At 34.4% G+C, this 25,452-nt stretch overlaps 1 protein-coding gene across 3 annotated transcripts in view; it reads right to left on the bottom strand.

Annotated features, from left to right (window-relative positions):
- ZDHHC21 (zDHHC palmitoyltransferase 21) overlaps window positions 1–25,452 on the bottom strand; it is a 69,248-nt gene that overhangs the window by 5,777 nt on the left and 38,019 nt on the right. For all 3 annotated transcript variants that reach the window (XR_013829170.1, XM_079927387.1, XM_079927388.1), the window contains one exon: window positions 7,733–7,849. Coding sequence is in view for 2 of the 3 variants with exons in the window: in XM_079927387.1 (XP_079783513.1) it covers window positions 7,733–7,849 (117 nt within the window). In the remaining variant the exon portion in view is untranslated. The remainder of the gene's footprint in view (window positions 1–7,732; window positions 7,850–25,452) is intronic.

The raw sequence follows: 25,452 nt of genomic DNA, 5'->3' as shown, positions 1-25,452 counted from the left end.
TATTATGACACAGTCCTTAGCAACAGCAACAGTCTAGTGAAAGTAGTTAAACATACAAGAAATAATTATACAGGAATATGCCGAGGATGTCAGAGAGGAGGATTATATACAATAACATATATAAATAAGCCATACACCATTTAGAAACAGCTGAAAACTTACGTTTGCAATCAACAATCAAATCAAGGTCAACTATTCTTACATTTTTAGTACAAAACTATACTTTCATAAGATTTTCGGTTATCAGTAGAAGTAAGATGGGCTAATGTGCCCCTTTGGCTGGAATTTGAGAATTAATATAGTGATAGACTGTGACAGAGAGAAGCATATGAATCACTGTGGAAAAAGATCTAAAAGTTAACTATAAATATAAAATTCACTGTTTTCTCCAATCCTATAAAGTTGTAAATTCAGATTAAAAATTCACGTGGATTCAGAACATGAACAATAACATGGGAAAAACAGCAAGTACAACTCATAAATGTTTAGCTTCCTTACCAAAAAAAAAGCATCTATTTAATCACTCAAGCTATTCATCATGTTTTAAGAAAATTAAAATGCACTATTCTTATTGAAAAAAATCTACAGAAATAGATTTAAGTTGTTTTAAATTACTTTCAAGAAGTTTATTACATTGAGTAAAGAGAGAGGATGCAATATAAATACATTTTCACATAGGAACACGTTTATGCTAAAGAGCAATCCACTTCCACACATAATAATTACGATGCTAGCAGGAATGTTTAGAAAGAAAGCTTTTCTATTACTATGCAATGTAACACAGTATGTATTTAAACTAATTCCTTGGCGAAGGGGTACCTAGTTTCTATAAAGTTCTCTATTGTATCCAAAATTCAAAGAAATATTATAGCCAATATTAGAATATGACATTAAAAACATATAAGAAGTAACAATTTAAATTTTAATGATTCTTCTAGGTTTTAAAAAAGCTACAGAGAAGATACTTCCCATAATATTATAATTAGAAATACTGTATTAAAAATATACTTTGTTTTTATTAAATGAAAACATAATTCAGAAAGGAAGACAAAATGCTGTACAGAGCTCCCTTTACAAAAATGTAAGTGAGCTGGGTTCAGCACAATTAGCAACGATTTCCATATTTGCAATGCTGATTTGGAGTTGGGTAAAGCAAACGTAATTTGTGCAGAGACTATACCGAATGCTGTTAATTCACCACACTGATTCAGGGGATACTTAGCAGAATTTCATTATAAGGATTAATAATCTCAGGACTACATTTCTAGGTACATGTTAAAAGGCAGGTAAGTCCACTAATCATCTGATTAATAAGAATGTTATTTAATAGATAATGCCATTTAAACTAATTTAACATTTTGAACACAAGATACTTTTCATTGTATAACATAATCAAGTTAAAATTAAGTCACTCCTGCATCTGTGATTCTGTCTATATTTATTTAGGTAATCATGAGCCAGTATTTAGGGGGGAAAACATTTTCTCCCTTTATTTTGAAAAGCTTTGCTTTAAGCTATCTTTAGTAATTCAAGTAGAGTCCAACAATAGTTACCTGTGAGACCAAATATAAAAAGCTCAATTTTTTTCTTTGAGAATTTAAAGCCTTTTACAAAATTTCAACTAAATATATCTTCCCCACCCCACCCTCAATCTCACCACAACTGAGAAAAGCACTAAGCTCCAGAGACGCCATCAAAAGCTTAAGCTTTTACACAAACTCCACGGTGCCCTGAAAACAAAAATGCTTGTATACAAAATTTAGATAAACTGTCAGAGCAGTGTCATGGTATACAATAGCTCACTGTCAGACCCTCACCAGAAGGCGCTGTACCAGCTGTTACAGAGCTTCTTGATTAACTCTCTCCAAGCCCAGCAACTCAAAACATGACTAATACAATCACCCAGCACTCTTAGTGTTGGTGCTCATCAGAATGGACATTATTCTTGGCTGTGTGTGAACTACTGCTCAATAAGAAATTCTGACATCAATTACAATAATGACAACATCACTATCCATTTCATTCAGAAACAAACAAAAAGGCTAAACGGTCTAAGTAAGGAATAATTAGAATAATCTGTTCCCTAACTAAATAAAGAATGCTTCAAAGCAGACTTTGAAAACACTTTAACTTCAGTATTAATTTTAGTAAAAAGAAACAAACATATATAGTTAAATCTTGTTTAAAATTAAATCTAAAAATAATCAAAGGTAATCCTTTAAAATTGGGTTTAAGATTAGTCTGTTCCATAGAAACATCAGGTTGTGTTGAGATCTTTTAACCTTGGAAATGGGATTAGAAATCCACTGTTCTTAAATTTAAGTAATTTCTAATTATTTTATCTGGGTCACAGATAATCTGCTCTTACTAGGTCTAAAATGACAACAGATTATCATTACTATGATTATCCTGTTACCTTCTACTATCAATAAGATGGGATTTTTCCTCTTATACAGGAGAGAAATGATTTTTCCAAGTAAGAACAAATAATGGGGAAAAATTACTGAAAATTAATACACTGCTTCCTCAAAACCTCAACCTAAACCTAAACAGAGATGGCACTTGTTTTGCTTGTTTGTAGTCTAACAGGCCTATATTCAAGCTATGTAATTTTACATAGTTTCTATAATGAAATGATACTCCCACCAGTGTTTTCCCAAAATGCCTCTTGGTCTTTGGGGGCAGGAGTAGGGGAAGGAGGAAGACATCAATGAAGTAATTAAATTCACTGTGATTCTTTCTCCCCCTTTTCTTTCTTATGCTAACTGACAAATTCGTCACTGCCTTCACACTGTAAAGAGAGATCCATGGATTCAGATTATGACAAAACCATGTCCAGATGTGAAATGTCCTGTAGGCAGTATTAATTTTTTCATAAAATGAAACAGCAAGCATATTTTATAAAGAAAGGAAGCAAAATCTATGTTTTAAATTTTAATTTTAATATTAAATACTACTTTTAAATAATAATAATTCGTTAGATTTAAAATTAAATACTGAATGCATAACAACTTCAAATAATTAAGCTCTAAAGAACCTTAATTCAATGTGGGAGGAGTGAATTCTGGAAACCTTTAAAAAAATGTTTTTTTCATTCAAAAAGAGTGGTACTTGAAGTTCACTATGAAAGCCCAGGTAAATGGAATTGAAATTTACTGTAATTTTTTTAAGTACTTAGATTCAAGAGGAAGTACAGTGTCTAAAGGTTGGACTAACAAATGGAATATATTCTCTCTCTTAATGCTTGCATTCCTTTTTAAATGTTTCACAAATGTATAATTTCCAAAGACATGAGACCTGTCTAGCACAGAGTGTTCTGAGAGGGTACTAAATGTATACATAAAGAGATGAGACTTGGGGAGAGAGCATTATTTAACAAATGTGGTTTCTACTCAGTTTTAGAAATATCACAACATCAGACCCAATATCCCTGTCACAACATCAGACCCAATCTCCCTGTCCATTTCAACATGGTGAAATGTTGTTCAATATTATAGCAAAAGAGAAAATCATGCAATTTGAAAATTAATATTAACATACTGGTAGTACGGAATAGTCAGAAAGGAACCTGATACTATATACCCTTTAAAAACCAGCAAATACTATAAATAACTTTATGTCCAACTCAGAAGTGAATACTAAAATTTGAGAATAGGAATTCTTAAAATATCTTGAAGCCCTTGCTGCCAAACCTCACTTTCTGCTTAGGTGAGAAGGAAACTGTTACCCTCAGCTATAAACCTCTGATGGCTCTCAGAAGTAACTTGTAGTCTTAACAGCAACACTCTCAAACATCCATTTCCAGTCATTAATCATAAGAAATTGGGGGAAATCAGAGAAACTTCATTCCAGGAAATATAAATATATACCAATGATTTGGGCAAATTCAAAAGTGGAAATTCAAAAATGCAAGCATAACCTGGCAATTTAGACTTGACTTATGAATAGGCTATAAAGTAATTATGAATGAGTATAAAAGCAGAGAAAAAAGATGTTAGGGGAAGACCTATTCTCGTCCACAGGAATGTGATTAATATCATGTTATTTATCATCATCACTAGATAAATCACAAGAGATATTAGAAAACATTTCAAGCCACTGAACAATAATAAAAACATATTTAAACAGACATTATACAATCCATGAATGCCCAATAAGCACATGAAGAAGTGTTCAGTATCATTAGTCATCAAGGAAATGCAAATTAAAACAACCAGATACTATTAAAACCTACCAGAACAGCTGCAATTAAAAAGGCTGACAACAATAAATGCTGATGAGGATATGGAGCAACCAGAATTCTCATACATTGTTGGTCAGAGTGCAAAATGATACAGCTGCTTGGGGAAAAGGCCTGGCAGTTTCTTATGAAATAAAAGATAAACCTGTCTCAAGTGACCAGCAATTCTTCTCCTAGGTATTTACCCAAGAAAATGAAAACATGTTTCCACAAAAAGACTTGAACAAGAATGTTCACAGCGTTTTTACTCATAATTACCAAAACCTGGAACCAGACCAGTTGTCTTTTAATAGAATGGATAAACAAACTGTGGTATAGTCATACAATGGAATACTACTCAGCAATAAAAAAAATTATCAATACATGCAACAACATGGATGAATCAAAAAAACATTATATTGAAAGAAAGGAGACATATTAATGGGTATATATGAAATTCTATAACCAATACTAATCTGTGATGGATGGGAAAAAAACAACAGATCACTGCTGCCTCTGCAGAGGATACGGACTTACTGATATGAGGCATGACGGAACTTTCTAGGGTGATGGTAATATTCTCTATTGTGAACGGGGTTTGGGTTGCACATGTGTGCATTTACGTCTTTCATTGTATGTAAAATTTGCCTCAAAGGAAAAAACATAAACAAGCACTGAGCTCCAGTTAGTGATTTGTGTGGTGAACTATCTGATGCTGCAAATTACTTTGATATATATTACAACATATAATGGATTGATGGACAATTTGAAGTGAGATAAAGCAAATACTCTAAAATGTTAATTGTGGTTGAGGATTCACTGTAAGATTCTTTAAAATTTCCTGTGTTTAAAATTCTTCCTATAAAATCTAGAGGGGAAAGGTTATTATGAGTACCTTGCAAAATATTAAAACAATGGTTACACAATAAATATGTTTTCCTTCCACTTCTGACTGCATTCTTCCAGTTTTCTTCAGAGGCCAGTACCATTACTGGTATCTCATGTGTCTTTCCATAGACAGTCTTTGCATATAGATAGAGGGATAGAGAGAGTTACCTCTGCATTATTTCTTTTTTTTGAATGTTTTTATTAACATTTCTTATTAAACCATAAGAGAAAAGAACACCTGAATAGAAAACAGACAAAGGACATCAACAAACCATATATAAAATGAATAAATAAATGAATGAATGTGAACAAATGAATAAAATTAACATTTAATTTATGCCAGAAATATTCTTTTGTTAACAGCTTTATTGACATATAATTCATATACCATAAAATTCACCCATTTAAAGTATACAATTCAATGGTTTTTTAGTATGTTCACAGAATCATACAATCATCACCACAATCAATTTTAGAACATGTTCATCACCCTATGAAAGAAACTCTGTACCCTTTAGCCATTATCTCCAGCCCCCACTAGCTCCCCAACCCCACCAACCACTAATCTACTTTGTCTCTATAGACTTGCCTATTCTGGACATATCATTAAATGGAATGATACAAATATGTGACCTTTTGTGACGGGTTTCTTTCACTTAGCATAATGCTCTCAAGGTTCATCTATGGTGTTGCATGCATCAGTACTTCACTTCTTCTTATGGCCAAATAATATTCCATTTTATGGATATATACCACATTTTGTATATATCCATTCACCAGCTGATAGATACCTGGATTGCTGAGAGTTTTGGTCTATTATGACTAATGCTGCTATAAATATTCATGTACAAATTTTTATGTGAACATACATTTCATTTCTCTTAGGTACATACCTAGGCGTGGAATTGCTGAATCAAAACATAACTCATGTTTACTTACAGAATGGTCAGACTATTTTGTAAAGTATCTGCACCATTTTACATTCCCACTAGTAGTGCATGAGGGTTCTGCTTCCTCTGCATCCTCACCAACCTTTGTTATTACCTTTTTTTATTATAGTCTCCTAGTGTGCATGAGAAGTGATACCGAATTATGGTTTTGATTTTCATTTCCCTGATGACTAATGATGTTGAGCATCTTTTCATGTAGTATTTATTGTCCATTTGTATCTTCTTGGAAGAAATGTCCATTCAGATCCTTTCCCCATGCTTTAATTAGGTTGCCTTCTTATTACTGAGTTTAAGAGTTCTTTATTCTAGATACAAGTCCCTTATCAGATACACAATATTTTCTCCCATTCTGTGAGCTGTCCTTTCACTTTCTTGATAGCATCCTTTGAAGTGCAAAAGTTTACAGTTTTGAGTAAGTCCAAATTATCTTTTTTTCCTTTATTTACACTTTTGGTTTCATATCTAGGATATTATTTCCTAGTCTGAGATTTAGTATTGCCTAATCCTTAGTATTGCCTAATCCTATGTTTTCTTCTAGGAGTTTTATGACTTTAGATCTTATATTCAGGTCTATGATCCATTTTGAGTTAATTTACATATATGGTATGAGGTAAGGGCCCAACTTCATTCTTCTGCATGTGGATACCTAGCTGTCCCAGCAGTATTTGTTGAAAAGACTTTTCTTTCCCCTATTGAATAGTCTTGCTACTCTTGCTGAAAAACTGATTGACCATAGATATATATGTCTATTTCTGGACTCTCAATTCTATTTCATCTATCCTTATGCCAGTACAACACTTTCTTGATTACTGTTGCTTTAAAGTAAGTTTTGATGCATTTTCTTACAGTTTTTTCCACTGAATATAGTCTTATAAACACTTAAGTTTTCATACACTATATTAATATAACAATGAAGATCTTTTTTAATATACACACTTATTTACACACATGTGAAAAAACAGTATCTAGAGGTGGTCAAAAGGGTTGTGCCTTTAAAATTTTGATAGACATTGACAATTTGCCCTTCAAAAAGTTTATACCAATTTATACCCCCGCCAACAACATACGAAAAAGCCTATTTACTCTGCATCTTCTGCAATGCAGTGTATTTCCAAACTTTTAAATCCTTAAACAGTGTTATTTTTCTCATTTTTAAAATCTTTTCTGTTGTGACAAATCCACTTTGGCTAATAAATACATTAAAAAAAACCCGTTTAATTACTAATAAAATGTTTCTACCAGCAACATTCCATTTTTTGGAATTTACCTTAAGTTACTAGTTTAAAGAGGAAAAAGAGATGTTCAAAGAGCTATTTGTAATACAGAAAAAAAAGATTGCATAGTAGATGCTGACCAACAGAAAAATGATTAATTAAAATATGTTATGTTCACTAAATAGTATATCCAACTATTAAAAACTATAAACATGATGTCTGTAGCCATATAAAAATACTTTAATCTAATTTTTAAAAGCAGGATACAAAATTATATGTACACTCTGTACACTGATTATAACTACTTTAAAATTACACAGGCATACGGAAACGGAAATACATAAATGACTACGGATAAGTTTCCTCTTTAATTTCTAAACTTCCTGTAACTTTTTAGAATTAAGTTCGTAATTAGGCAATATGTTCACAAATACATTACTTTACATTAAAAATATACTTACTGTGATGATGCCAATTAGTTGAGTATAAAAGAGTCCAGTTATTCCAACGAACATTGTAATGCCCATAAAGGCAGCTAGTCTCATTATGGCCAATTCATGTCTAACAACAAAGAGGTCCTATAAGAAGAAAAAGAAAATCTTAAAAACAATTCAAAAATTACTTACAGTTGCAATAATAAAGAATTGAGCCATAACATTTTCCCTTATTATCTTAAAAGAACTACTCTCCCCATTTTTTAGTTTATTCCACTTCATAAACATATAAATATTTGAAAATTTCAAAAGTAATTGTTTTTAATTCATAGTAGCAAGCTGAAAAATGGGATTTTACTACTCAATTGTCATAAAAACTCCTAATCCTAAAGTTGCAAATTAGCCATGCTCATTTACTATTTGGAGCAAAAACAAAACAGAAAACCCTCCAAAAATCAAAAAAACAAAAACAAAACAGATGGTGTACAATCTCTGGTTCAACAAAAGGAAATTTTATTATGGTACTGCTAAAAAGCTTGAATGCACAAACCTGATTCATAATATTAAAGTTCAAGTGGCCAAGATACCTAGAGATTATGTATTTTAGTCAAAATGAGGGGGTAACACAAATAATAGGATCACATGAACAGCCCTCTGCAAGACCAACTCATTCATTCATCCATCCACTCACTCAACTACCACTGCCAAGCACTGAGCTATGTAGTAGAAATGTAAAAAGGATAAAGATATGGTCTGTGCCCTCAAGAAGTATGCAGTTTATTCAGAGAGAGAGCCCAACTCTGCAAAACTCCAAAACAATGCGATATATACTTTAACAGGAATGTGTGCACAGAGGACAGCAGAAACATAAAGGAATGCCTAGACAGGAGACAGAAATGGAAACGCTGTGAGGGAAAACTGATTGTCCAGCCCAGGGCATGAAAATGAGGGTCTTGAAAGTGATCCAAAGAAACTGTGGCAGGAGGTCAGGAAAACCAGGAGAAGCCATTTCATTTACCCTCACTGTTCTTTCACTCTCTCTCCCTTGTCTGGCCAGACCATTCCAGTCGAGGGAGAGAGAGTGAAAGAACAAAGACTTCTGGAAACCTGTAGTTACTAAGCTTTGGAATAAAATAGCCACAGTGGATAAAAAGCAACAAACGAATGGGAAGGACCCCAAAACATAACCATGCACATGCTCTTTTAATACTGATTCAGGTTAAGGCTTAAAGGTACCCTGGTAGCAATACCAGAAACAGGGGGGTCACCGAACATAATGATCTTGTTTGAAACAAAAGAACTGATGCTTTTCTGTGTGGCACAGTGATCATCCACCTGACTTAAGCAAAACTCTGAGTCCACACCCAAACCACTCAGTTTATTAGCCAGGGAAAACTTAAAATTTACCAAGATTCTTAAGGTGTTATGTAACAGTTACATATTAGTTTTGACTATTTCAAAATTTCACTAAAAAGAGCCTAATGCAAAATCCTTACCAAACATGTAAAGAGGAAAAGATGGGGCTATGAATGATATTAAAAATTCAGTACAGTAAACTCTGCTATTATGCTGTATGAAAACACAAATATGTTCCAACATGACTGATGCACTAAGCAACAACTTGAGCATAGCAAGACTCTTGTTTGTTTATGTGTGATTTTATCTGCAAGAAACCCAAGATGAACAGTAAAAACTTCACCCAGCTAAACCAAGCCATACAGGAATACACAAAACACACACCCCCAAACATCTACCGGCTAACTCAATTTGTCATGTGTGTTATGAGCCACACTCATCCGTACCTGGTATCACAATTTTCCCTCCAATTTCATATGACTCTCCTTCCATCACTTGGTAATAACTCACATAACGCAATCCTTCTGATGCCCACTTCCACAAGAAAATTTCAGGTCTCTTCTAAGGTAAAGTGCAATGTTTGTTATAGTATTTACGTATTTCTTGACTAATTAACATGTATAAAACTGTGCTGCTATTTTTATTAGGAACCCTTTTAAGAGTCACTGACAAAGTTTTTGAGTGTTGTGTCTTCATTTTCCCATAAGTCCTATGGTTTTCATTGCATGATTTTGCACAGTGGGGCAAATTTTAGGAATGAACATACTGTGTCATAGTAGAGCTTACCCTAATAAAAATACACATGGTCCCCAATTTACAACAGTTCACCTTACAATTTTCTGACTTTTAAGATGGTGCAACTTTGGATATTTTCAACTTAGAATGGGTTTATCAGGATGTACCCCACTGTAAGTCAAGGAAGATCTGTGCCATATACGACCAAATAAAATGCATCCTCTTTTCTCCCAGTGAAAAGATTAAAAAACTTTTTTGTCCACTAGAATTTATACATGTTAGGGATGAAGATGAGACTAAAAGATCTACTTAAAATTACATTTATTCACTTAGGTATACATTTATGTTAGAGAGTACTTGTGTAAAATAGTAAATTGATTCAGAAATTGCTTTTTCTCGCTCTTACATTTTCAAAAAAATGCATCCCAATTTTACACACACACAATTAACATCAGTACTAAATCCATATTTTGAGTCATTTAACATACTTCTCCAGAGCACAACATCTTTACTTCTATCTTAGATTTTTTTTTTTTTAGATCTAGCACTTTTTGAATCCAAAAATTGGCTTGGGAAATTTTATCTACATCACAAGCATCCATTTGCTATTCAAATCTTTATGACATAATCAGTGTTATTATGGCTGAATTGTGTCTCTCCAGAAATTCGTATGTGGAAGCCCTAACCCCACCCTCACCCCACCACCTCAGAACGTGAGAGTATTTGGAGAGAGGGCCTTTAAAGAGGAGATCAAGAAAAATGGGGCCCTTAGGGTGGACATTAATCCAATCTGACTGGTATCCTTATACGAAGAGGAAACTCAGAAACACAAAGCGACACCACGGATGCTCAAGCACGTGCGAAGACACAGCAACAAGGTGCCATATGCAAGCCAGGAGAGAAGCCTCCAGAGAAACCAAACCTGCCGACATCCTGATCTTAGACTTCCAGGCTCCAGAACTCTGAGAAAATGAGTTTCTGTTGTTTATGCCCCCAGTCTGTGGTATTTTATGTCGCCCTAGAAAACTAATACAGTAACTGTATTTCTTTATCGTTTTCATTCCTTTCCATTTTTTGGTTAAGAAATGTGCTTATATATAGAGAAATGCATAAAACATAAGTTCAGTTTAGAGAAAAGAATGCAAACATTTGAAAACATGCAGACGCTTTCCTCAGTGCATTTCTTCCCCGTCACATCCTCTCCCGCATCCCTACCTTAAAGAGAGAGGTTACTGATTCGTTCTTCAGACATTTTCGATACTACATTTCAGTTGCATATTACAAATATCTTTTCCTACTCTGAGTCTACTTTTTCATTCTCTTTATGGCATCTTTGGATAATCCCAAATTCTTAATTTTAATGTAGTCCAATTTATCAATCTTTTCTTTTATTGCTTTTTATTTCCTGTTTAAGAAATCTTTCCCAACCCTGACATGATGATGACATTCTCCTATATTACCTTCTAAAGCCTTTAAAAGCTTTATAGCTTTGCCTTTCACATTTAGGTCACTAATCCACCTGGAATTGATTGTGTACTGTGAAATACAGGGTTCTGAATTTACTTTTACTATATGATTGTCCCGGGACGGTTTATTTAAAAAGCTGTCCTTTCCTCAGGGATCAGAGGTCAAGTGTCAATAAGTGCCTGAGTCTGATGTGGGCTCTCTATCCTGTTCTCTTGGTTTGTTTATCCCCGTACTAGTGAGCACATCTTAGTTACTATGGCTTTGTAATAACTCTCCATACCTAGTAGGCCAACTCATCCCAACTTGTTCTTTTTCAAGAATATCTTGGTATGGGACTAAGAGACACAAACTACTAAGTATAAAACAGATAAGCAATAAAGATATATTGTACAGCACAGGGAAATACAGCCTTTGTTTTGTAATAAATTTAAATGGAGTATAATCTATAAAATATTGAATCACTATGTTTTATACCTGAAAATAACATAATATTGTAAATCAACTACACTTCAATGTAAAAAAAGGGATGTATTGGTTATTCTAGGTACAGTTGACCCTTGAACAAGGCGGGGGTTAATCTGCATATATCTTATAGCAGGCCCTCAGTATCCACGGTTCCTCAGCATCAGCGGATTCAACCAACCATCGATCCTGTACTACTGGAGTATTTACTACTGAAAATATCCGCACAGAAGTGGATCTGCACAGTTCAAATGTGTATTGTTCAAAGGTCAACTGTAATTTGTATTCCCATAACAATTTTAAATTAGATTTCGAGTTACAACACATTCAGACATACACACACATATGATATATTCTCTCCACTAAGAGTCACAATTTTCCCCTAGAGGTCTTGTGCTTTTTAAAGTCAGATTTAATTCCTGTTTCTTGATTCTATTATAAATGGTTCTGCTGTTAATTTCATTGTCTAAAGCACTGTTTGCTAGCACATAGAAATAAAACTGATTTTTTAAAATATTGTTTTATAGTCACACTTCTTAAACTTGCTTAAAAATTCCAAAGAATCTACAGGTAAATTATTTACGTGATCATACCATCTAAGAGTAATGATGATTTTCTTCATTTCAGCAGTTATACCGTCTCTTTCTTCCTCTTGCCTCACTGCATGGACTAGAATTCCTAGCACTATATTTAATAACAATGGCAGTGGGGGCACAGCAGGCATCAACACCTTGTCCCTCAACTTGGAGGGAAAAAGGTCAACACTTCATCATTAAGCATGCTACAGCTATTGTGTTGGGTTCTGTGTGTGGTTTTTCTTTCTTTGTTTGTTTTGGAACCTTTTATCTCACTAAAAAAGTTCTCTAGTTCTAGTTTGCTAAGAGTTTATAACATGAATGGAGGCTGAATTTTATCTTTGTCCTCACACACTAATACATACAGTCTCCATACATCTGGGTTTTATTCCCCTAATTTGTTAATTGATAAAAGTATACTGACGGATTTTCTAGTGTAAAAACAACCTTTCATTCCTAAGATAAATTCAACTTGATCAAGCTGGTTATATATGACCAGATTCAGTTTGCTAAAATTTTGTTTAGGGGTTGTTTATCTATGTTCATAATCAGACTAATTTCCTTTCATTCTCTTATTGCCCTTAATAGGCTATATACCCAACATATGCTATACACATAAAATGAGTTGGGGAGTTTCCTCTTTTTCTGGTGTTTTGAAGAGTATGCATAAGACTGGAATTACTGTTTCCTTTCATATATGATAGAGCTAGGATTCACTGGTAAATGTGTGAATATTCTTTTCAGGAAAAGTTTTAACTACTCACTCATGATCATAGGACTACCCATGTTTCCAACTTCTTCTTGCTGCTATACTATGCTTATGATCAGGAAACTCAGTAAGGTACAGATGTCAACTAACCAAACTGATGTATAGAATCAATACAATCCCAATAAAATTCCCCCACCAGTAGAGTATATACTGGTAGGAGTTTTTTACTTTGTTTTGATTTGTAAACTGCTAAGTAAGCTGTTTCTAAATTTCACTGAAAAAGACAAAAGCAAAGGATAGCATACCACTCCTATATAAAAAGAACAAGGAGGAGGATCTGCTCTACTGCATGCATTCTCAGTAGGGGTAGTATCACCCCCAGGAGGGAGAAAATTGGTTCTTGGAGGAAAAAAAGCTTAGCTATTACAGTGATTTGTGGCTGTCCACAAATCAATCCTACCTGACAAAATCTTATTCCTTAGTATTTAACTTCACAGAGAAAAGAAGAGAAAGTGTCTAAAAAGGCTCCTGATGGAAGCAATAATAATGAAAAAAAAAAAAAAGGCAGAAAAACTCTCTTATACTGGATAGCAAGATTTATTATAAAACTACAGTTGTAACAGTGTGGTGCAACCACAAAGATAGACTAATGGACTAGAAAAAAAGCAGAAACAGATACACACATATATGGCTCTTGGTTTATGACAAAGATGGTATTGCAGAGCACAGTGGAATTATCTTTTCAATAAATGGTGCTAAATCAATTGGATATCCATCTGTGAAAAAAATGAAATCCTAACTCCTACCTCATAAGCATTATAAAAATCAATTCTGGGTAGAAATATAAAAAATATAATACTTGGAAGACAATATAGGAGAATTATATTGATGATTTAGGATAGAAAAATACTTCTTAAATTGAACCTCAAAAGGACTAACTAAAAAGGAAAAGACTGGTAAGTTGGAGTAAAGTTAAAACTTCTGTTCATCAAAAAATAGCATTAAGAGAGTAAAAAATTTAGCTACAAAGAAGATATTTACAACATACATAATCATAAAAGGACTCAAATCTAAAACATCCTACAATTACCAGGGGAAAAAAAAGTTAAATAACCCCCCTACCAAACATGCAAAATAAATAGACACACTGCATCAAACAGGTTATACATATGGTCGATAAACATGTAAAAAGGGGCTCAATAACACAACGAAGTACTGCTCATCCCCACTAAAATTACAAACTTTAAGATGACTGGAGGGCATTATGCTAAGTGAAATAAGTCAGACAGAGAAAGACAAACACTGTATGATTATCACTTATATGTGGAATCTAAAAAAATACAACAAACTAGTGAATATAACAAAAAAGAAGCAGACTCACAGACATAGAGAAGAAACTAGTGGTTACAGTGGGGAGAGGGAAGGGGAAGGGGCAATATAAGGGTAGGGGGAAAAGATGTACAAACCATTAGGTATAAAATAAGCTACAAGGATGTACTGTCCAACACAGGGAATATAACCAGTATCTTATAATAACTAAACAAATTGTGAATCATTATATTGTACACCCATAACTTATGTAATATTGTATATCAACTATACTTCAATTGAAAAATAAAGGAGATACTTTTAATATTATGCCATTAAAAAAAAAAAAAGGAAAACCTGAAAAAGTATTAGCAACACTATGAAGTAACGTGAACTTACATACTCTACTAGTGGGGTTTTGAATTGGTACCACCACTTCGTAAAACTTTAACAGTATCTAAAGGAATGTACACATAACCTTTGAAAACAGCCAATTCTAGCTGTACATCCAAGTGAAACACATGCACCTGTACAGCAAGAGACATGAACAAGGTTGCTTCTGGCAGCATTATTTGTAATAGCCCCAAACTGGAAACAATGTAAATATCCATCAATAGAATGGATATATAAACTATTTTACATTAAATGAAATACTATGGACTTCCATGGTGGCGGAGTAGTTAAGAATCCGCCTGCCAATGCACGGAACACGGGTTCGATCCCTGGTCCGGGAAGATCCCACATGCCACAGAGCAACTGAGCCTGTGTGCCACAAATACTGAAGCCTGTATGCCTAGAGCCCATGCTCCGCAACAAGAAGCCACCACAATGAGAAGCCCGCGCACTGCAAGGACAAGTAGCCCCTGCTCGCAGCAACCAGAGAAAGCCCGCACACAACAACGAAGATCCAACGCAGCCAAAAATAAGTAAATAAATAAATTTATTAGAAAATGAAATAGGGGCTTCCCTGGTGGCGCAGTGGTTGAGAGGCCGCCTGCCGATGCAGGGGACGCGGGTTCATGCCCCGGTCCGGGAGGATCCCACATGCCGCGGAGCGGCTGGGCTCGTGAGCCATGGCCGCTGAGCCTGCGCGTCCCGAGCCTGTGCTCCACAACGGGACAGGCCACAACAGTGAGAGGCCCGCGTACCGCAAAAAATAAAATAAAATAAAATAAAATACTATGAATATTTGTAGCAATGTTCATAGCAATGAAAATAAACTGTATCTAATGTAACAAAAGAATAAATCTTATAAATATTGCTCAAAGAGGCTTTGCCATCATTCACTGAGCTGTATGTTTTTATTTTTGTGCACACCTATATATGTGTATTATATTTTACAATACAAAAGGTACAATAACTGAAACTGCAGTAAAAAGAAAGTTGTGATCATGAAATATTAAATACAAAAATGCTTTCTTAATTTTAGAATAGAAACAGAACTCTTTTAAAATATATATAGCAAAATGAAAATGTTTAGTTACATATGGCCTGTGAAAGGACAGACAAAAAATGTCAAATAAGTTATAGAAAAGGATACAAGAGACAAAGGGAAGAAAGAGAGAGGAGGAGTCGGACTGGCCTTCTGAGCTCATCTACCACTTTCTTCCTGGACCACTCTGATCCCACCACATTGAGCTCTTTGCTATTTCTCCAACATATGAAGCAAACCCCACATCAGTGATGTTACACTTATTCTTCCCAGCAAAATCTCTCCCCAGATATCCACAGGTTTACTACCTCATTTTCTTTAGGTCTCTGTTTAAACATCACCTTATCAGAGACCCATTTGTTTATTTTTACCAGGGCCCATTTGCTTATTTTGCCTTGACCAAACTACAGAAAATCCCAGCATTCCCTACTGCCTTGGTCTATTTTATTTTTTCTAGAGTACTTACCTCCATCTGATATTTACTTATTTATGTAATTATGTATGTATTTACTATCTGTCTCTCACAACAGTAAGTTTCTTGAAGATGGGAACTCTTGACTGTTTTGTTCAATGATGAGTCCCTGGAGCCTAGAACTCGCTCTAGCTCACAGTAGATGCTCAATAAATGTTTACTGAATGAATAAATGAAAATGAGGAAGAAAGCTAGCCAGAAAAGCAGTCTCCCCCAACACATGAAGAGTCAGGAGTACTACCTACAAAGACTATTACACACATGAAATAGCAGAGAGAAACACAGAAAAAGAAACACATAGGCAACATGTACATAGACACACATCACACAAACCAAGAGAGGTGGAAAAGGACACTTACATGAAATAACATTCCTATATTCCTATCTGCTAATTACATCATTTAAAATTTCAAAATGTTACACAACTAGGGAGCAGTGGGGTCATCACCTCCTCATGCAAGCTAAATGAATATAAACCAAGGATCAGAGTTGGCTATTTATGATCTAGCAAATAATTCTTCCAATACTTGGTCTGTGAATTCCTTGAACTCATTTCTTCTAATAATCTTATTCCAATCTCAATCCAAATTCTATGATTATATCCTCTACCTTAATATTTCCCATCACTGTGCTCATAACATGATTGCAAATTCAAACACATCACCTTCTGAATACCACCTTGTATCTTTCAATCTAACTCCCTGTAGACCATCAATGTTAACACATTCTCACCCTCAATGAACGTCCGATCTGTTGACCCAAGCACCATTTCACTGTCCATCAATGCCTTCCTCCAATACCTTCACTTGACTTCCTACTTGTTTACAGTCCACACTACATTGTTATAATTTCTCCTTCAATATATACCGTCAACTTTCTTTTTTTTTTTTTTTTTTTGCGGTACGCGGGCCTCTCACTGTTGTGGCCTCTCCCGTTGTGGAGCACAGGCTCCGGACGCGCAGGCTCAGCGGCCATGGCTCACGGGCCCAGCCGCTCCACGGCATGTGGGATCCTCCCGGACTGGGGCATGAACCCGCATCCCCTGCATCGGCAGGCGGACTCTCAACCACTGCGCCACCAGGGAAGCCCCCGTCAACTTTCTTGATGCTCTCTTTCACTAGTGCTCCCTGGTTTCACCGGGTGCTCCTGCTTAGTCACCTTTCTGTTTCCTCCTCATCTTTCTGTCTTCTAAAATTTAAGAGTATTCCAGGCTTAGTCTTAAGACCTCCTTTCTTATCTAGCTATACTTACTCCCTAGAAAATCTCCTATCAGGTCCCATGGCTTTAAATACCATCTTTACACCTAAAGGTCCCAAATTTATATATCTAGCTCAGACCACTCTACTGAAATCCAGATTCCCATATCTGTCTACTTAACAACATCTCTTCTTGGATATCAAATAGGCACCTCAATAGAACCAAAATCTTCAAACTTTTTCCGAAAACTTACTCTTCCTCCAAGCTTCTCCATCTCAGTAAATGACAACTCTATTCTTCCAGTTGTTCAGGACATAAAACCTTGCAGTCATCCTCTACTTGTCACTTTCTATCTCATATCCCACATCCAAATCAACACTAAATCCTGTCAGCTCTTAAACTATAACGCACCACTTCTCAACATTCCACTACTCCCCACATCATCTTGTTTGGACTATATTTTAACAGTCTAGTAAATGGTCTTCTTGCTGCCATGATTGTCCCTAAATTTATTCTTCCTAGCAATCAGGTTTCTTTCTCTAATGTAAATGAGTTTGTGTAATTTTGCTAAAAAACCTTCAAAAGCTTCCAAAGTCCCAACCACTAAACATCCTGACAAAACAAAGTCTCACCTTCAATCCCAGCCCTCACTGCTCTCAATTCATCTCCTACAACTCTCTCCCTCACTCCACTCAAGATACACTGGCCTCCTTACTCTTCCTTAAAAATGTCAAGCATGCTCCCACCTCACAGTCTTGGCATTGGTTCTTTCCTCTCACTGAAATGCTCTTCCTCCCAATATCAGTGACATGCTTGAGCTCCAGGTCTCTGCTCAAGTGTCACTATGAGAAAGGCCTTCCTTGACTACATCATCAATCATTACTTTCTATCCCTTACTCACCTTTATTACACTTCGTAATACTAATCTTGTATACCATATATTTGTTTATTGCCTGTCTCCCTCAATTAGAATGTAAGCTCTTTAATTCAGGAACTTCGTTTTGTTCACTGCTGCATTCTCAGAGCCTAGAATGGCTACCATGCACATCGCAGGCACTCAATAAATATTTGTTAAATGATTTACTGAATGTTCTTCATAATTTTTGAAAATAAACAACTGTTTTACAAATAAAATTTTACATATAAAATAATAGTCTTATATTAATCAGTAGGAAGCAATTTTATTTACAAACTATTATTTATAAGTCCTTTTGTGTTTTTATGAGACTAGCCTGAAAATTAACATGTGAGGTATTTGTTATCTTCCTCCTACTGAAGGGGTTTCTCAACCTCAACATTACTATACTTTGGGCCAGATCAGCCTTTGTTGTAGGAGGTGGTACTATGATTGTAGGATATTTAGCAGCATCCCTGGCCTCTGCCTACTAAATGCCCATAGCATTCTCCCAGTTGTGACAACCAAAAAAGTCTCCAGATATCATTACCAATGTCTCTGGGGTGGAAGGGGGGAAGGGGGGCCAGAGACTCCCTCCTTCCCCCACTGTAATACTGGAAGGGATTTGTTTTCTCTGTTTTTCAAAAATGAAAACAGCTTAGATCACAACTAAGATATCTAAAGTATACAGATTTGAATTTTCAAAATGGCTAAATAACCAACTTCACATGCTAAGTTAGGTTCATGCGGCAGTTACTCTTGCATAAAGTAAAATCCTACCATATCTGTATGGTTATCAGCACTTTTGGGAATGGGCCTCAGCTTAAGTTTAATCATTACATTCAAAATTATAAGCAAAGAAGTTACACGATTATTCTGTATATCCTTCTCACCTCCAGCCCCCTGGTAAAATGTACTTTTTTTTCAGTCTTGTTAAATCCTAATGGAAACTAATATCTAAATGAAAAAAATCACTATTCATACTTGACTCATGGCTATCACTGAGTGACCAGAATTACACATTCAATTTTGATACAGATATAAATGCAGCTTTCTTAGGGAGCAAATTTCACTGGCACCTGACTGCTAGGTTCATGGCTGAGGGTACAACATTTCAGAAAAATCATTTTGTCTGCCTTCCCATCTTTTAGCAGTAAAAACTCTAGAAAAGTTATAGCTGTTCAATAAGAAAACAAGATACCATATTTTCTTGCTACATTTACCATTTAATACAGTATGCATTTAATACAATACTATAGCATTTGATAAAAGTAAAAGATGAGTGAGACAGTAAAACTGCTGCCAGCGTTTAACCATTTAAGCTCAAAGTGACTGAAACATTCTCACAGAGAAATAAAACTGCTAAATTTTTATGCTAAGTGCTATAATATTCATAAATAATTAGCTATATAAAATTTAGCATAAGGTTTCTTTGTTCCATCTGCCAGTCAAAGCACAGGGATATATGACATATAGAATTGACAATTGTTAGAATAATAGGGTAGTCTTATACTTTTTTTTTTTACAAACGTAAACTAATTATATATCTGACACCATACCTTCCAAGCAAAAAAAAAAGAAAAAAGAAAGAAAAGAAAAAGAGAAAGAAAAATTTACCAAGAGATGCTACTACCTCCACTAACATTTCAGGATACAGAGGCAAAAACACCAAATTACCCTTACACTTGCTAATGAAATAATTTTCATTTCATATTTATCTTAATTCCACACTATTGGCTATTCTTGCCAAAAATAAACTAAATACATATTTCAGCAATTTTATTCATTCTAAAGTACCCACAATAAATGACCCTATATAAATATTGAGTAAAGCCTAAATCATTTTTTAAAAATAGCAATAAATAACAGAAGTGCTCAGGATACTTTGAGATTGATTATATAAAAAGATTAAACTAAATTGTAAAGAGCTTTACTAATATTCAGAGCTACCTGCAACTAAGTCCTCTGGCTACTTCTATTCTTTGTGAGCCAAAAAGCTACGCAAATAACTCTGTGGCATAGTTCTATCTGACATCAAATCCCTAGCAACACTATTAGATAGGAGCTAATCAGAATAATAATGATGTATCTTCCTAGCTGAAGCTGTTGGCTGGACTGCTAAACATTATTTATTTTCCTCTTCTGAATATTGGCAGCATGTCCTTTATTCAAATTCTCACCCTTCCTTCCCCACTTCTATCACTCTACCCATAACCTTAAATGCAGTTAGTATATTAGTTTTTGCCCTTCACATAAAAATAGACACAAAAGAATCATCTGGGAATTATCTAAATCTACTTCGTCTAAAAACAATTTAAAACATATAACTTTAGAACTATGCCACAAATGATTAGTTGCATAAGCTCTACACTAACAGCTACCAATTATTTAAGAAAGAAAACAACTTGTTTTCTCACATAGAAAGTAGAGATAGTATTGCCTACAATATGTGATTATCAGCAGGTACATAATTTAAAAAATATTTTTAACCTACTATAATGCCTTTATAAGATGTATTTTGACAGTCTTTAGATTAGATTAACTACTAACAACGTACTGCCTCAATGAAAAATGAAAACAGCAAAGTATGAATTTACCAATCAGGAGATTCAATAAGCTGTCCCTGAAGAAGAAATTTTGTGATGCTTGAGTATTTTTTAAACTGCTAAAAAGTATCCTCAGGGAAAAGTGTAAAAAAGGGAAATAGCAGCTTGATACTATAGAAAGAACACTGACTTAGGAACAGGCAGAAATGGGCCCAAATCACACCTCTGCCAAGTGGGATAATTCTCTGCTTAAACAAGTTACTGGACCTCTCTGAATCTCAGTACCTTCTCTGTACAATGGGAACCATACTACTTATCCTCTCAAGGATATTTTAAATAAGTTGACATTTTCCACTAATCCAATTCTTACAAATTGCGAATAATATAAAAATCCTGAAACATATGACTAATGAAATATTCATGGATCAATAAATAATAATCTTTAGAAAGTATACTCCCTAATTATAATGACACCTTCCTTCATATTTAATCATTGGGCTGGCCAAAAAGTTCTTTTGGTTTTATCCCATAAGATGTTAGATAAAAACCCAAGCGAACTTTTTGGCCAACCCAATAAAATGCTGTAATTTTCTAATAATGGTTTTGGTAAACAACTAGCATACAATAAGACGAAGTATATTTTTGTAATTTAATAATATGCCAAATGGCCAGGCATTTGCTTATAAACATTTAAAATAACTATGTGAAAAATAGTCAAATATAGACTTTGGCCAAAGAAAATTTATTTTATTTAATCTCTATCCATTTTATTCATTTAAAATGCCACATCACTCCCCACTCTACAGGTTTTGAAATCTTTAAAATGATTTTCATCCCAATAACTACTTAAAGGAAGACATTAGTTTCAAGAGGATTTTAAGTAAAAGTTAACATTATAGCAGCATGATAAATACAAATGACGGTCAAACTAATTTGACATCTAACATTTGAAAAACTTCTCCAAATATCTCCAAGCTTATAATCTTTATTAATTTTGGATTCTGTGATTTTAACTAAAAATGCTTTATTTATCCCCATTTATTTGGAAAGATACCTATTACTTACATTTCTGTAATTTTCTAAATATGAATTTTTGTCTTAATATCAACTGAGAATTTAGAGATTTTTTTTTTTAGTTACTATTTACAAAGAAGATGGTAATACTAATTCTTCTCAGGTTTGTAGGCCTTCTTTATAAGACTTAGGATATAAATCAATACTTACAGCATAAAAATAAATCCTTTTTGGGGGCACTGATTCATGATGAATAAATTCCTTATCTTCCTTACCTCTTATTAACTCCTTCTCTAACTAAAGGATATATTAAAGTATTTCCTCAAAACTTCACATAGTAAAAACACATAAATCCTTGAAAGTCCATGATAGGTGGATATTTTAAAAGTAAAGATTAAGAAGAAATCTAAAAAGCACTAAGTTACTCTCAAAAACAATGGGGTTATTGCAAAACAATTCAAACAATCCAGCAGAGAAAGCACCCCCCTGAAAAGAGAAAGCCAAGGGGAGAGAGAAATGGAAGAAAATCAGGTCCCAAACCCTTTATCTTCCAGAGTTTGTGAACAGCCTGCTTTCTCTCAACTCTTTCTTTCCCATGTGCTTAATCATTAATGTACCAGTTTTCTACTAAATACAGGTTAAGCGACATCACCACAAAGTTTAAAAGTCAGTCCAGTGAATAAACACTTTCATGTTAAAAAAGAAAAGAAAAGAAACAAAAACCTAAGTAAGAGTTTTTAACACTTTCTTTTCCCACCCAGAGATAAGCACTCAGTTTTAGAACTTAACGAAAGATACTATGCTGCCATCTATCTACCTGAAAGGGTATAAAGAAAAATGCAGACTAAAGCTTTCACTTCCTCTGGCTGACAGAATATAGAGTCAAAGTCCATGGCATACTTTCATTGTACTTTTTCTCCATAAGAAAGAAGCACAGTAATCAATAACACAATCTCTAAAGATAATTAGGGATATCTGGGGGTCTTTATACCATATCCCATATAATGGAAAGAATAACAAAGTTTACGAACAACTTTACACACAAAATGAAGACCTGGATATACTTTGTTTGTTTTAGAGAAAAATGAAAGAGAGACAGGCAAGGACTTAGAAAAAAACTGATGGGGCAGGATTGTTTGAAGAATATTCCACTACAAAACATTAATTTTTTTAAATGTCAATAGTGACTTTTGTACTGAAATTACTGGCAATTTTCTACCTTTATAAAAAAAATGTAATAAATGTCATCACTAAAAAAACCCAAAAAAAACAAACAAAAAAACCAGTTATAAGGATAATTTTCTATTATTTAGCTTTAAAAGTATTTGCTATAGAGTTTTTTAATATCTTAGAAAAAAATGTGACCTTAAAACCAATTTCCAATTAACTGCCTCAAGCTTTCTGTTATTCTCTTGTCCAGCAATGACTTCCTTCATCTCTCCATCTGGTTAATCTCTACCAATACTATCAAGTCCATCACCAGTCTCATTTTCTACAGCACAATAGTTCTCAAACCTTATGGCTATAGTCGTATGGTTCTGCACAACTCCACAGGATATTGTTTACATAGATTATGACATTAGTGTGGTCTCCTGGAGTTGTGTAGTTAGGAAGCAATGATTAAAATCACTTGGGAAGAAATTTTTAAACAAAATCTTACTGCCAATGACACCTAGGCAGGAAAAGATTGTATGAGACTAACTCTACCAATAAGAACATTACTAAAAGCCAGATAAAATCCAATTAATTGGTCAATAAACAGCTAACTGAAGACACTGGGAAGTAGCCAAACTAGCCAGGACTTAAAGGACAAAGATCCCAGAAAGAGTAGAAATGCACTAAGGTGAGTCCTACATTCCTCAGTACTTTTTACTTAAAGGTAATTGCCACCTCATAAACATTACATATGAAAGGTCAAGTAGAAGTGGAGGCTCAGAGTTTTCTGCAATCCCAGAGAACTAGGGAAACAAAAAGGAGAAGGCACAATCCACTGTTAACATTGAAGTTTCCAGCTGAGAAACTCCTGAAGGGCTATGACATAAGAGAAAGGGCAAACTGAAACTAGTTTTTATGAAGACAAAACCCAAATCATAAATCCTTACAAAGTCTCAATAAACACAGTAAATGTCATCTTCAAAAGCAATGCTGTATTAAGACCAATATTCTGTTATTAGTCTTAGAAATATTTATTATACAAATCCTTGACTGGATCAAGATGAGTCTTCTCTTACTGACAGTCCACAAAAGAAGTAAATCATATCTTGAAAAACAAAGAATCAACCAGCTCTTCTACAATGTGTCATACAAAATGCCCAGTATCTAACAAAATTTATTAGATATATCAGAAGAAAGGACAAACTATCTGGAAACTACAAGAAAGAAGGAAAAAAAGTCAATGGAAACAGACCCACAAGTAGATCTCAACACTGAAGTTATCAGACATAAATACTAAAATAACTTTCATTAAAATGTTCAAAACTTTAGATGACAAATGAAGAATTTCACCAGAGAAGTGATCTATGAAAAAAATATCAAGTGGAAATTATAACTGAGAAAAATATAATAACTGAATTAATAACCTCAACAGAACGGTTTGACAGTAGATTAAACAGAGCAGAAGAGTTGAGCAGTAAACCAGAAGAGGGGTCAGTAGGAAATACCCAGTCTGAAGCACAGAGGGAAAAAAAGGAAAAATGCAGGAAAGACTGCAAAAGTTATGCAGTGCAGTGAGATGTCATGTGCATATAATCAGAATCCCAGGAATGCAGGAGAAAAAGTTGGGCAGAAGTAACAGTTGAAGTAACACAGGCCAAGAAATGTCCATAACTTAAAAATGTCATCAAGCCATAGATTTAAGAAGTTATATAAACTCTCAAACAGGAAGAATGCAAAGAAAACAACAATGAAGCACATCATAGAATAACTGCTAAATACAAAACAAAAAGAAATCACAGGAGTTCTGGTCCAAGATGGCAAGAGAGAAGGCTCCTGAACTCAACTCTTCCCACAGACACAATGAATCTACTACTAAGCATGAAGCAATTCCCTTTGAATCAAGTCCAGAAACTAGCTGAGTGAATCTTATATTGATAGATCAGGCACAGCACTAAAGAAAATCACCAAAAAACAAAGGAAGAAAGCAAGAGAAAAAGAAAGAAACAAAGGAATTACAGAACAGCCAGAAAACAATTTTTAACCATACCTATCAATAATTACTTTAAATATAAAAGGACTAAATTCTATAATCAAAAGACAAAGAATGGCTGAATGGGTAAAAAAAAACCAAGATCCAGTCATCTAGGGCCTATAAGAGATTCACTTCAGCTTTAGGGACACACAGACTGAAAGTGAAAGGATGGAAAAAGATATTCCACACAAGTAAAAACCAAAAGAAAGCAGAGGTAGCTATATTTATATCAGACAAAATAGACTTCAAGCCAAAGATTATAAGAAGAGACAAAGAAGGTCAATATAAAACAATAAAGAGTCACTCCAACAAGAGGATATAACATTTGTATAAATATGATGCATGCAACACAGGAGCACATAAATACATAAGGCAAATATTAACAGACCTGA

Source organism: Stenella coeruleoalba (genome assembly GCF_951394435.1).
Source record: "Stenella coeruleoalba genome assembly, chromosome: 7".
NCBI lineage: Eukaryota > Metazoa > Chordata > Mammalia > Artiodactyla > Delphinidae > Stenella > Stenella coeruleoalba.
The sequence above is the reverse complement of the archived record's forward strand: the minus strand, read 5'-3'. Positions and strand labels throughout refer to the sequence as shown.